Source organism: Thunnus maccoyii, chromosome 1 (assembly GCF_910596095.1).
Source record: "Thunnus maccoyii chromosome 1, fThuMac1.1, whole genome shotgun sequence".
Taxonomy (NCBI): Eukaryota; Metazoa; Chordata; class Actinopteri; order Scombriformes; family Scombridae; genus Thunnus; species Thunnus maccoyii.
In genome coordinates this window covers 19,929,887-19,944,908 of record NC_056533.1, presented here as the reverse complement: position 1 = coordinate 19,944,908, position 15,022 = coordinate 19,929,887, and the positions used below count along the sequence as shown (strand labels likewise).

Below are 15,022 nucleotides of genomic sequence, written 5' to 3'. Positions count from 1 at the left end.
TGAGCATACATGTGACTAATCATGTGATCACTTGAGAGTTGCTCTTAAGTTACTTGTTACTCTGGTCATATTAGTCCAGCAGCTGGGGGTAAATAATGAAGCTGCCACGTATATAGTCCACAGTGTGCCGAGTGAAAACTTGTAGGGGACATAGTACATACACATTACACAGCGGGGGAGGTATGTGTGGAGGTCAATAGGTGCCCAAAGCACATTTCTGCCCAAATCCCCAAAGAGTTAAATTTGGCCCTGAGAAAGATATTTTATCAGTGTCTCTGTACCAGCAACAAAAACATTCTCAATCAAGATGATGTTTCTTGGCATACAGTCGGAATTTACTGGCCACACAATAAGCGTTTTACAGTGTTTTCACAATTAATCACTTTGTTAAAACAACATCAGAAAATGGTGAAAAACACCCATAATGGAGTCCAAGGTGACATCCTCAAATGACTTATTTTATCCAACCTGCAGTCCAAAACATCAAAACAGCCTATTAGATTTACAGTAATGTAAAAAGCAAAAAGGCCAAGAAAAGCAACAAATTCTTAATCTTAAAGGTTCACAGTTTTTCAGGTAAAAAGAACATAGTTGTTTTAAGTTTTTATACTAACAAAAAGGGATGTTGGCACTAAAAAGACTGTACTATTGAAAGATATCTACTTGATTTGACTCATTTGGACAGCTGAAGCTTCATATTAGCTTCAGATAAACTTTTAAATACATTTTTGTAAAGAGGGAGGGTTTGTGGATCCATCACTCACATTGTAAATGCATTATGAAGGGATCTTCTAATGGCCATTATGAACAGAAGGAATGATTATGGCAAGAACAAAAAAAAACTATTTCAATGTTCAATTGGGCACCTGACTGTTGTTTTAAGACAGACTCGAAACCGTCCTTTAAACCAGCAAATGTTTGGTATTCTTGCTTGAAAAAGAATACTTAAACAATTATTCAGTTATCAAAATAGTACCAATTAATTTTCTATCGATCAACTATTCGATTAATCGTTGCAGCTCGAGTGTTTTTACTATAAAATAAGTGTATATGTCTTGTATGGAAGCTGGAACCTCAGCCTGAGTATGAGGATTATGCTGCAGTGCCGCTGGTGACCAGCAGGTGGCGCTGCGGCAGCGCCGCTGCTCGTGAGTAGGTGTTGCTGTAACGTATCCACTTTGTCCACAGCCGTGACGTATTTCCTGGGGCTTGTACGGACCACTCAGCGGCACACCAGAGGGGTATCATGACTATTTATAACCAGCAATTCCCTCTTATCAATTTTTCAGTCGCGTCGCCGTGCCGTCGTCGGTTCTAACGCCGCGGTGTGAGACAACAACAAGCTGGGTCGAGCAGGATGTAAGAGAAAGCTGGTAAGTTCAGCCGTTTGTAAGTTTCTCGTCAGCTCCGGCTCGTATTTAGACTTGTTTCGGGTGCGTGGCTGCTGAGTTTGTCGTGTTTCTCGGCTCCGGTACAACCGGGACGCTGGCTTAGGACAAGACAGGACGGCATGTTGTATTGATCCAGGTTGCTGTCAGTTGTGTGTGTCGGTTTGAAGGGGGGATCTCACTCACTCACTAACACACACACACACGCCGAGGTGACGTCGACTGCGCTGCGTCCGGTTTGTGTGGTGGTTCCTGCGTAGCGGCGACAGACAAGAAATCGCGTTGCTCTTCTTGATGCTCGGTCGGAGTGAGTAGTAAAAATGTGAGTAAGTGACAGTCGGAAATGTTCGACAGGGCTGGATGAGAGGGGAGGAAATAAAAAAGAGGGGGAGGCACCTGTGAGACGGAGCAGGGCAGCCTACCGCGGTGTCAAGTTTGCGTTAATCACGGCGCGGTACAGTTTCAGACATATTTGTCAAAGAAGAGAGAGGAGAGAGGAGTCATCATCGGATCTGCTCCAGCCGCCGCTCAGAGCCAAAGTATGACTACGTGTTGTTGTTGTTGTTCTTAATGTCGTTGTTGTTGTTGTCACGGACTTATAGCGTGTGAGGTGAGTCAACCGACCGCAAACTCACAAGGGTTCTCCATATCAGCTGATCTATCTCAACCCGTTCAACTTAACTTGAGCCCATAATCATGAAAGTATTTGTCGTGAGAGGCCTGAGCGTGAGAAGTTTTCCTCCTTCCTGAACTGTACTGTTAATCTCTGATCCCAACAAACAGGCAGAGCTGCCCCCCTCTTTTTTTAAAGCACAGTACGTGTTGCTGTCACCACAAGCATCTGAGAGGCAACTTTTGTCTCACTTTGGATATTTTACTCAGATATATCAGTGATTATAGACGCTGTGGCTCGTAGACTCCTCAGGAGTGAACTTTGACATCTCAAGTAATCTTTGCAGATCTCTGAAACACAGCTGCTGTTGGGTTATTGGTGTAAGTGTGTCATATGAGTTGTTTAATGACTGTTATTGAGGTGAAGTCTGTGCTGGATTATTGTGCCTTTCTTATTTGATGAAACATAACCTGGGTTGATGTGAATACTAGCTGTCTGTGAAAAGCATCTTTTGGGAGGTTTCAAAGTGTAACTGAGCCTTTGCTATTCAGTTGTCACAGAAGATTTTGCTTGGAAAGGTGTGTGTGTTTGTGTGTGTGTGTGTGCGCACGCGTGTCATTATGGGAACTGACCTGCTTGTGTTGTTATTTCCAGTGCACCTAACACTGTAATTATACCTCTCCGGTGAGGCAATACTGAGCCGCTGATCATTATGGATAAACAGCTAAAACAAGGTTGTTGAACTCGCTGCATGCTTTTACACGTAACATTACCAGATGAAAAAAAACACACAGTGCACAAGTGTGTGTCACTTTGCTTGTTGCACGATCACATTTTAAGTAACTTAGAGTTGAGGAAGCAGTGTCCTACAAGGCGAGCTCCTTAATAAAATTCATAGAAACTGAACCTTGAAAGGGAAAACTTATTATTATTATTACTATTACTATTACTATTATTAGTTATTTATACATTGCTGCAGGAGCCCTGAAGATAGTTAGATGACAAAGTTTGGGCAAAACAAATGTAGCAGAAAAATGAGGAAGAACAGATAAGAGTTTTTTGTTGTTGTTGGCAAGAACCTTAATTAGCCTACCTGATACTCAGCCCATTAAACCTCAGATAGGTTTTGAAGACGATTGCAAAATGGACTTAATATTTTGTGAACAACTGCGGAACAACCGCAGTGATAAAATGTTTTGTCGTGGTGGTTAGGCACTTTCAAAACCTTGAATCTTAATAGCAGGGATGCATTATTTTTTATTAATTAAAAAGCATAATAGTAAAAACCTTGGAGAGGAGTTAAAATCCACTCCTGTTATTAAAGCTCTTTATTCAGCAGGGCAGATAATGTGGCAAATGAGGTGTAAACACAAAGATGTTTTTCAGTTTTATCTTAACTGCTTGAATAAAAGGCTTTAAAGGGAAACTTTGGGATTTTTTTTTTTTTTTCAACCAGGACCCTATTTTCCCATCTTTCTGTGTCTAAGTGACTAATGGGGACAAGAAATTTTGAAACTGGTCCAATATTCAGCTGGCAGCTGTGAATTGGGCTGCAATGTAATCCTTTGGGGCAATTGCACTCTGTCATTGCACGTCCACTACGTGCTTGTTTTCGCTACTGACAGACTTAGTTTGTTATTAAAAGTGTCTGACAACATTACGGAAAGGACCATACAGAGAAATAAAACATTTGTCTTTTTCGTTTTGCTTGATCCGATCTGATTGTTATAGTGTTTAACCAAGTCTCACTCAAAGAGAAGTCTCACTCTGAAATCTCCTGAGAGTTGAATTGTTGCAGGAAGACAACGGTGGAAATTTGAGTGGGAGTTGGAGAGAGGAGTGCTGGGAAGAGTCTGTGTTATCTAAAAGGTTTCCAAAGTCACGACTGATTATTTAGCTGATTATTCAGCTGTCTTCCTGCAACAACTTAAAATGGAAAAATCCTCAAGTTTCCCTTTTAAAACTCACATTCGTGCCAGGACTTGGACTCTCCAAAGGTGCACATTTCCACCATTTTGTTATATGTTTTTTTCCCCCTTTTTCTTTGAGCACCTGTGGGCTTGGCAGAGGTCCCAAAGCTCTCGCAGTGTCACTGCTCTTTGAATATTTTAATTAATAACACACTGAGCCAAATTCAAAAGCAGTCTTGACAGAAAGAGTTCTGATTCTGCAGTTACACATCTTTGAATGGCATAATTATGACTCCTTGTGTACTATTTAGCTTGCAGTGAAAGCCGTGTATCATCCGGAGAGACCTCAGGGGAAAAGAAAGAATATTTTTCTGTTATTGTGCTCCTGTTTGCCTACATCTTGCATCTTTTATGTGATAAGAATCCAGGTTGAAAGCCACACTTCTTGCTTTTGCTGTTATGGTACAGGCTGCCTTCTAATTTGAATTTGAACACTTTATTTGAAACATGTAGATTGCTTGGAAATAACAGATAACATGTCAGAACATTTATACTATAAGAGTAGGTTCTCTTACCGTCGTGCAGATTTACAAGATGTTATTTGAGTGCAGATTCAGAGCAATAACTTGAGAGCAAAGAAGCTAAAATTCAAACAAATCCCAAAGTGTTTAAAACGTAGTAATTGAGAAGATAAGGGCTGAATGTTTGATTACAGCTGTTCATTACGGCAAAGAACTCATTTAGTAAAATGTAGGCTGCGTGAAGTGTTGGCTCATAAGAACTTTAGATATTTCTGTCACTCATAAGGATAGTCTCAGATAAAACGGTTGCACCTCATTACACGATCCTTTAATTGTGCTTATAGTTAGAAGTTCTCTGTCTGTGTAACAACGTGTGAAGGTGATGTTGAGTTTGAATGATGCAAACTTGATAAATCCAGTCTTACACTGGTGATCTGCCATGGAAATACTCCTCTGTTTGACAAATTAAGGCTGCATCTATGTTTTAAAAGGCGGATCTGAGGTGGCATTACGTTGTTCCGATAGCATCTTGCACTTTTTAGCAGAGAACAGGATTTTTGAGTGTTGTTTTGTAGCATCTTCATGAATTAACTCAATATTATAATTGTCTTTTCATCACTTTACCACACACACACACACACACACACACAAGCAAAGGGCCATATGGGTTAAATTCATTTCGTTTCAATTTTATCTCATTAAAATGTAAACAATAAATTGATGAGGTGTATACAGGTTCCTTTTTAAAACGTGCTGATGAGTTCAGTAATGAGGTTGGTATTATCCTTTGGGTTTAATGACACTTGGCTAATTATAATTTGCTGTATTTTTTTTTTTGCTGCTGTAACCTGTGTTATCACAGTCTGACATATGGTATCGTTTACTGCGGTAACACTAAAGACCGCTCGCAGCGCGACGCTTGGCTTCTCCTTTGTCTCTCGTGAACAGCAAAGTAGTTGGGCAGTTGTTATTCCTCGGTGTGTGGTTTTCACCCTGACGTTTAAGAAACTGAGTGGCTGAGCGCTCAGATGAGGTCACAGGAGTCTGTGCTTAAAGTCAGCACATGTCCTGAAATCAAACAGAGGTTTGGAAACGTTCACACTCTATTTACTTGTTGCATCAAAGGGCAGAGGACAAAGTCGAGTGAGTTATACCACTAGATTTATCTCTATCTGTCTATTTAGCTTATTTTCATTGTATGCTGTATTTTAAAGATTTAACAATTGTAAACCTGATAAATACTTTGACAAATATTGGCTTAAATAATCCAGCTCTTTTGAGCCTTTAAAAAAAAAAAAGGAAAATTCAGACAGAAAGTCATTCTTGTTTGTTTTCAATTTCAGTAGGGACTAAGCAGATAAAAAAGTAAACATGTAATTAATGTTGGGTGTGGATCTTTGCCTCTTAATTTAGGCTGATTTGTACATGTTTATATAAAGCAGGCTTAACTGAGGTGGAAGGAAGATTTAAAAAGGCGGCAGAGGGATTTGAAGGTTGGCACGATTGAAAACAGTTCATTTGTTCTGCATGGTTTGATGATATATATAGTGCTCGTTTTAGTTTTCTTTATAGTTGTGTTTGTCTGATGTGAAGTTAGCTGATGTTCTCCAGGTACTTATGAAATGCTCGCCGTGGATTAGCAGTATGTCGTGTCAGCTCCCGTACAGCCTGACCTGGAAGCTCGTCGCTAATGTTATGATGCACTTACCTGTGGTTTCGCAACATACTGAACCAGGTCTGTCGAAACCCTTCAGACAGTTAAGTCAACGCTCTGCTTTGACAAGCACTCAGGATATTGCCGTCAGAAGTACATATGTGAAGACTTAACAGCCGTCTCCTCACCGTATGCCAGCTGACACTTTTGTTGGTTTTATCAAGCGACCAAACAGGACATCCTTCATAATGTGCATTATACAGTTACACATGTGAGAACGGATGTAGCTGTATTTGTGAATCTGTTATGTGTTGAGTCTGTATCTGATGAAAAAGTTATCCAATTTTGTTGTTGTTACAGTAAACAGTCTGCGTAATCACATGGAAACAATGTTTTAACTGTGTATGAAAAAGGAGATGTGATAGTAACCAGGGGATTCCCTGAAATGTCTGAGCCAGAAGGGAAAAGCAGCCACCTAAAAGAGACAAATTCTTGTACAGATTTCTTTTTAACTAAGGAATGCCAAATGAAGATCTATCACTAAGATGTTGTTTTTTCAATGAACTTTAAAGAATGAACATTTAATCAAAGCTCAGTGAATGTAAATGTATACAATAGAACTGCAACTAATAATTTATTTCATTATTGAATAAATCGATGATTAATTTCTTGATTAATGGATTGGGCTATAAAATGCCAAAAAGTAGCCTAATGTGACATATTAAAACATATTAAAACAAACCAAAACCCAAATTTATTCAGTTTACGATTAGAGAGGAATAAGAAAATAGCAAATATTAACATTTTTAGAGGCTGGATCCAGTGAATTTACAGCATTTCTGCTTAAAGAATGACTGAAATGAAAAATTGATTATTAAAACGGTTAGTGATAAATTTTCTGCCGATTGACTAATCAATTAATCACCTAATTGTTTCAGCCGTAATGAGTAAGATTTCAGAGGAGTAACCCTAATCTAACAAGCGAAGCACGGATAAGACGTCGAATATGGTGGCAAATGTTAATGAATACAGCCGAAAATCTAATCATGGTTAGAATTAAAATCTGTGAAGAAATAAATGTTCTTTTAAAGTGTTTGTGAATTTATCTGACTACATTACATGATCTAAGTGAATAAGTTTTAATTATAAAACAGTTTAGTGCTGATGTCACAACACTGATAATCTTATAATAATAATAATAATAATAATATTAAGCAGAAAGTAAGGATATTTTTGACTGAAGCTACCTCATGGCGTGTGGAGTGATGCCTGTTTTGGCAACATTACTGAACACAAGGTTTCAGAGTGAACTCATTAATGTTAAATCACTTGCAGGCCATTGCAACAGAGGACTGACTCGACGCACAGAGCTTAAATTTTTACTTATTAGCATATTGGATCTTTAACATAAGAAACGACACACTACAATGCTGATTGTGGTGAAACATATAGAAGGATAAACATTGTCTGGTGAGGGTTACTACGCAATGTATAGAAGTCAGCTAGGCAAGTGATGCAAATGATCAGCACCCAAAAGTCCTGCCAGAAATAAATGTAACCGGTGCCTCAAACTCCCAAAATTTTAAAGACCTTCAGTTGTAGAAGTTTCTGTCAGACAGAGCCGAGTAGGCAGCTGCTTAGCTGGCACCAGAGCTTCGGGGGGAAGCCTCAAAGGATCTAATTTGTCTTGTCTTTGATGATACAGTCTCAGAAAATGAAATGTAGTCAAAACAATTTTAGGTTAAGAAATCATTGAAGATAAGTATTGTTGTTCTTTTTCTGTGGTGTTTTTGTGGAGTGGCTTGGATTAGTCATGAATTAAAGTATCCTTCAATCTGAAATACCTTTGTAGTAGTTTGCTAAAGTCTGAGTATACAGCAGAATGTCAGCCACCTCACCATTCACATCATTCTTTCCTTACCACAAACTGTCCGGGGAAAATTTGAGGAGCTTGTGTGCTCATTTGTAGGTTTGGGCATCGAGAACCGGTTCAAATTAGAACTGGTTCCAAAATTCTGATTACAAAGGAGTCATTAAGAAATTTTAATTTACATTCTTTCACTTTGATTCACTTTAGAAAAGAAAACAACAAAACTGAAAACAGTTCTGTGTTGCTGTGGTCCTGTTGTTTAAAGTGCTGGCGAGAAAATGAAATACAATCTAGCAAGTCTGGTTGGAGAAACAGATAATTGGGTTTAAAAGCTGATCAGTAAAACACAGCACAGCGGTTTGTAATAATCACAGACTGGATTTTACAACTCTGGAAAGTTATCATGCTGCCACCCTGTTTACTAGTGAGCACATGTGAAACGCATCTGTGTGAATTGGCCTTTATTACAGTGACAGCACACGACGTCATTGAGGAAAAGATGAGACAGAAAGTACTCAAAACAAAAGCAGAGTGTTCAGTTAAAAAGACTTTTTAAATTTACTTATTTTAATGGAACAATAAAAGTCAAAGTAAACACTTTAAAAGAATAAAGATATTTTTGTTAACTAAACATTAAACATTTGACCTCTTTTTTGTTTGTTTGTTTGTTGTTTTTTTGGTTACCATATTGGAATCAAAACCAGAAATCGATAAGAACTGGAATCCATAGGCAGAATCAGTTTCAATAAAATTCAAACAACACCCAACTCTACTCATTTAGTGTGTGCCTGATGATTTAAAATCCCCCATTTAGTCAGTGAAACAGGGTGATTACAGAAGGGCTACAACACCTGCCAAAAGAAGAGAAACCTGGTCCCACAATGGACTAGAATACGGACAACAAATGTGACTTTATACAGTAGAAAACACAGAACAAGAGCGCTGTATTCACTGCGGTCCAGTCAACCCGGGGTAACAATAGAGTTAGCACTTTGGATAATAGTCTCAACAGACTAAAAGCACAGCTGACCCTTCTGGCTCGAAACAACAGTTTAGAGGCAACGTTTATATCGGCAAGCAATTACACCATGAACTGTGCCTCTGCTTTCTCTGGCTACTGTAGATAGACTATCATATGATATATTGCTTTGTCTTGTTCAGAGGATTGTCTTATGGATTTTTGTGTTTTCCTGTGGCTTGGTGATAACATATCAGTCAGCATACTACCACAAAGAAATAACCACGCACAAAGCAGTATATTATACTAAATACTACAATATTGGTGCCACTTTAAGTGTGTGTGTTCTCTCCTCGGCTACAGCCAGTCAGTAGCTGCCACTGCTGCCTCAGACATCTAACTCCACCCTCGAGTGTCTGCTTCACCTCCAAGCGAGACTGGCTCTGCTCTGATCCCTCAGCATCCAGGGTGTAGTCTAGCTTTCCAACCACACTTCTCCACCTCTGCTGCCAACCCAGTATACCTAAGCTTTTGTCTGTCGTAAGCTTGATCCACCGTGACCTCTCAGGGGTGTGTAACCGCCAAAATTTGCTGCTGTGTGTGTGTGTGACTGGTCCTGCTCATCGTTTCTGTAGGATTATCAAATGCCTGCACTTAGCTGGCCTGCAGTCCTGTTGTGGCTGTTTTTTCCTCATGGACAAAACAGATGAATGTATTATTTAAAGTCCCAGTGAAACTGAAGTCAGAGCGTCTTTAGTTTCTGTACTGTTACATATTTCCCAGTGAAACGGAATATTTGAGCGGTGTACAGTTACAAGAGGGATTTAAATCAAATCCTTCGCATTTGATTGGACTGCTGAAAAGTGGTTGGGGCTTAAAGTTTAGTGTGATGCAGAGAGAAATGGAGAGAGGACTGTTGGCTCCACACACACCTCCATCACCTGTTAGATCAGGAGGAGGACGAGGCCACATTGGAAATGAAAAACAAAGTTTTTGCCCACTGATATCCAAACACACATCTCTTCCTATCTCTCTCCATATTACTCTGTCAGCTACTACGACCCACAAACGGTGAAATGCGGTTTTACTGGTGTGACTAGCTACTCGCCCAAAGTCATATTTGACTGACTGAACTTTTGTAAACGCCCGAGTGCGGTATGAGTCATCAAACAATTGAAACCGTTTTACATGAAGAGAAAAGACAGGGATTTTTTTTTTACATATATTTGCATATAACTAGATAAATGAACAATTAACACAAGGACACAGGATTAAAACTGGGAAAATTTATTTAAAATTTATATATTTATTTTTCATTTCACTGGGATTTTAATGTGTTCGGTCTTCACTTCAACACTTGAGCATTCAGTTGAGGGCTCTTAACTTTTTTGACCATCGTCCTGGAACCGTCAGTCCATGAATGTGAACTGTCCCGAATTTAAAATCGTTGTTTTTCTACATTATCATTAATTAAAATCATTCAAAGTGACCTTAATAATAATAATAAAACGCAATACAAATGGTTAGATGATCAATCATCAACCTTTTTTATTTAAATTAATCTGAAAAGATGAGAGACTAAATCAGTCACACCACAAACAGAACTCTCACAAAAGGAGGAAAACAGACGAAATAAAAAAAAAAACTGCTTTCAAGGAGCAGAAAACTGTTACGTATAATTCATAAAATAGATCCTGATAAAACATTTTAATAATTCTCTCTATGGTTCTCTAGTTACTTTAATAAACCCAAATCCCATGAACTGTTTCATCATACTGATGTAGCAACTTTAACTTCTTTAACAATACTAACACACATTAATTAACACAGTAATGTGGGGTGCTACCATGTTGAGAGCTATGCAACTGTCGCTTACATGCTAACGTGCTAAACGTGATTAACATCACAGATTTTACAAACTGCATAAAACTGGTGCAGTATTGAAAAGCACATGTGCATTGCAGGCTGTGGGAGGATTTCAGGCTGGACTCTGCAGCAGACCAGCACATTGCTTTGGCTGTTCAGACTGAAGCTGCAGCAGGTGGGAGACATGTGGCTACGTCTCGAGGCTAGCTAACATTACTTAGTAACATTTGTGTGTGTGTGTGTGTGTATGTTGTCAAGGAGGTTCAATAAGAACTGTGTGCTACACAAAACATGCAGTTTCATTTTCATCGCCCTTCATTGTAACATTAGTAGGGTTTTTTTTCCGACGTCATTTTTCTCATCCCAATATTAATTTACATCCTCCACCATCTTATTTTTATTGGCCCCAGGTCAACGGGAGGTCTTAAAGCTCCCTGATTCAGTTACAGTACATCTTGATGGTTGAATGTTTTAAATCTTTTTCAGACCCAATAGATTCCTCTGTTCCTGTTTCTGTTCCTTAATTCACTGAACATTGAAGCAGCTGCAAAGGGAAGATCAAAATCACAAAATAGGACCAGTTGTTTTTTGTTGGTCTCATGTGGATAGTTTCCCCATGAGTCTTTACATGTGTGGAATAGAAAGCCTTCTACTGTGTGTTACAGTTTTATGGTCATGCTAGGTCACAAGGAATTATTGAGAAGTGAAACTGGCTTTCTACACTTGCTTTAATTTATTTTCTTTGTGTGTCCTCTCAGGTGAACTGTGACTGTCCCCTTCTTTGTCTCTCCGTGCACCTGCATGTACCGTGGGCAGTCCTGGCCTGTCGGAGAGGCGCTGTGCTCAGAGACTGTGCTGCACTAGGTGAACCCCATGGCTTCTGGCCCTCCATCACCCTCTGTAGGCCGCAAGCTCAGGCTGGTGGAGTTGCTACTAGGGCCTCTGTTGGTCTTTCTGGTTTCTGGGCTGGGACCGGCACTGGGTCAGAAGGTCTACACCAACACATGGGCTGTCCACATACCTGGAGGTCAGGAGGAAGCTGATCAAATTGCTAGCAAACATGGCTTTGTCAACTACGGACATGTAAGTAAAAGTTACATTTTTGACTCATCAAGTGTTTTTTTTATATGCATTTGCATCTACAAAAATACAGGACTGAACAATCTCCTAGAAGTCGCATATAAGGTGCTGAACTTACTGCAGTTACTGTATACACAGTGTGCTCCTGCTGTGTGTCTATTAACTGACTAACTGTTAATTTCTATCTTATATTAGTCTGTCAATCTTGATGTGCTTGTTTATGATATTACAAGTTATTTATTATTGTTTTATTGGAGTGTGCTGTTGACCCACTTATCACAGAGCATAGTGCAGCAGGAGGCTCTGTTTTTCTTACAGGATTTCCTGTTGCCCTCCACTTTTATCTAACCAAAGACATAACACTTGAATATTGAAAAAAAAGTACTTATCACTCCAAAACACAATTTCTGTGATTAGTCAGTTTGGAAACCTGCAGTGAAAACCAATGACGCCAAACATCTTCTTGTCATTGGTCAAAGATATGATGAGATCTGAGTTTCTTCATTCTTCTGCTTATATGTTGTGTCATTGTGCAGATGTGTTGCAAGTAGCAGGACGGTTTTCTACAGAGGGGCTGATTATGGCACAGCAATAGTTATACAACTGTAGTTTTTTTCCTAACCTGGTTGTTTGATATCTTCCTGGTGAATGGTTGTGGGTGAACCTGTAATGACAATAGTCTAAAGCTACAGTCTATAATCACGTCTAAACCTGGGAACAGGTCTGAAGATTACTGAAACCTAAAAGGGCTCAACAAACACTTAATACTCTCTGATGACATAGGTGCTTTTAGTGTTGAAAAAACACACAGAGAAACAAAGTAAATAGCGGATAAAATGCCTTTTCTTGCAAGAACAAGAATGATCACATGAGAATGTACCGAAACAGCAATGGACGTTTATCAAACAACAATTTGCTTTGCTCAGTTATGCTGATATTTGTGTGTAAAGGCGAAAAGAAATAGGAAAATTGGTTTTCTGTGAAATGGTGGATAGACAGATATGGCCAGTTCAAACATATTTAAAATAATCTTAATCAAAATGACAGTGACTGGATCAAAACGATTGTAAAACACCACATACTATATGATTTTATCTCCTGACTGACAACTTGCTCAGACTTTGCCCAACATGGTCTGATTAGTCACAACGCCCAAATCACAACTATAATTCATCCAGCGATGCTAATGTGTGTCCGCCCCGTTCAGTGTAATCAGTGCAGCACACAGTTTTTTGCAACACAAGTCTTTACACATCTGAGTCTTATAGTTTACTTATGTGTGTGTTTGTCCCACAGTTAACAGCCTGGCTGAAGAGTTGGGACAGAAAGCAAGAAATACTGTGAATTTGTTTGAGTTGGACTGGTCTGATGTTTTCAGTCAGTTACCTCTTCCGTCTTCACAGAGACTTAAGTGATTAACATCTTATTATGCCCATAGCTTTCCAAGCACAGTAGGTGTGGGCAATGAACTACAGATAAACATTTCCCGTTTGCTTCAGTGACGTCTTGCTCTTTTATGACTTCCTGTTTGACCTCAATGGAAACCAATTATTCTGAATTGTTATTCTGTAGGACTACGCATACTTTTCTTTTCCTTGTTAGAGAGTCTTCTTTGTCTTGGGCACTAGTCAAAATTTTAATCTTTATTGTTCTTAAATGTTCAACAGCTGCTTAAGTATTTCTGATAGTAGAGGTGCAGGTAAGTGATGGAAAATGCATTTCTTCAACACTATAAAAGTACTGTTTTCCCAGCACAGTTTTGGCAATGAATATCTGTGTTGGATGTACCTGACTTTATACTTAAAATAGCAAAAACAGAAAGCCTTCTGTTTGACTCTTCTTTCAATCACAAACTATAAATTAACTAAGTATCTAAATATCTGTCCAATTGACCTAATCCCTCTGGGTAGATGGGAGAACCTAGAAAATGTTGATGTGCTCACTGACATTATCAATTACTCCAAATACCATAATAATCTCCACAGCTGAAGAGTTGTAACTTGCTAGCAGCACAACATACCTTTATACTGTCAGGGTCATTACAGAAAGTGTGACACTGCACTGAATGTGGTTTGTGTACAAAGTATAACTCAGGAAGCTGAGCATACTTTTCAGCTTAGATGTGCATTTGCAGCTTTTTAGAAAATGTAAAAAAAACAACAAAAAAACAAAGCTTAATAGCCAAAACAAGCTGCTCTTTATGCAAATGTTAAAACTCCATAGCCTCTTCCCTCTGCCAGAGAACCGTGCTCTGCACTGCACCGTGGGGTCTTACTGGTCATGACCAGGAATGTTATTTGTGCTATGAATCACAGCATGCAGACTAATGAGTAATCCTACACACTTAAATCCTTTAACTATGTATTGGCCATGAATGACTAGGCAACCAGACAAAGCAATTACACCCGTGTACTTACAAAACTGGTTGGCAAGCAGCTGTGTGGTTTGGCCTGTTTCAGCAACTTGCTGAAAATCATTTTATGATATCTTGAGGGAGAGAAAATGGACTGTATATTGTCTGACCATAAATAGATTGACAAACAGGTCTTGAGGCAGAGCATCTAAGATGGAAAAACAGCAGAGCAGGAGCCTGTGCAACAAAGCAGGCTTAATAAAGTTAGCTGGATAACTGCTGCGTAAAGCCTTGAGCTCTCTCAAATCTGAAGCAAAAACAGATGTTGCAGATTTTACTCAAAGCAGTTATCCATCTTATTAAACCTGCTTCATCAGATAGATCACTTATCTGGTGCATATGTTTGTGCTGGGGAAAAGTTGGGTTGAAATAACCCAGTTACAATTCACCACCAAAAAAAAAAAGCCCAACCTGACCTGTAATGTGATCTGTGGAAATAACCATGGCAACCACCCATACCTATGTTGTAATGTGCATGTTTTAAGCTGCTGGCACCAACTGAAAAAGTCACTTTGAAATTCATGAAAAAGATGGTTGTTAACTGCCAAAAAGAAGAGCCGCTTTGTGCATGTGCAAGTTATTCCTCCACCTCAGGAGGCTACTGTGGTGAAAAAGCTACCAGTAGAATGAAAAAATAATGAAGTTCAAATAGAAGTTGATATAATTGATGATCAGAATCACCTAGCTTCTGCTGCCACGGCTTTTTGGTTAATGTGGGTTAAGTTGACTGCTTTAGACACATGTTGGGG

General features: G+C 39.1%; 1 protein-coding gene across 2 annotated transcripts in view; it reads left to right on the top strand.

Annotated features, from left to right (window-relative positions):
• Positions 1-973: 973 nt before the first annotated feature.
• furina (furin (paired basic amino acid cleaving enzyme) a) overlaps positions 974-15,022 on the top strand; it is an 81,485-nt gene continuing 67,436 nt past the window's right edge. The window contains exons 1-2 of one of the 2 annotated variants that reach the window (XM_042406386.1): positions 974-1,373; positions 11,539-11,863. In XM_042406386.1, the coding sequence (XP_042262320.1) occupies positions 11,654-11,863 (210 nt within the window). In that variant the 5' untranslated portion in view covers positions 974-1,373; positions 11,539-11,653. Of the gene's footprint in view, positions 1,374-1,398; positions 1,928-11,538; positions 11,864-15,022 lie in introns of those variants that run through there. The other variant, XM_042406395.1, reaches the window with a different exon arrangement.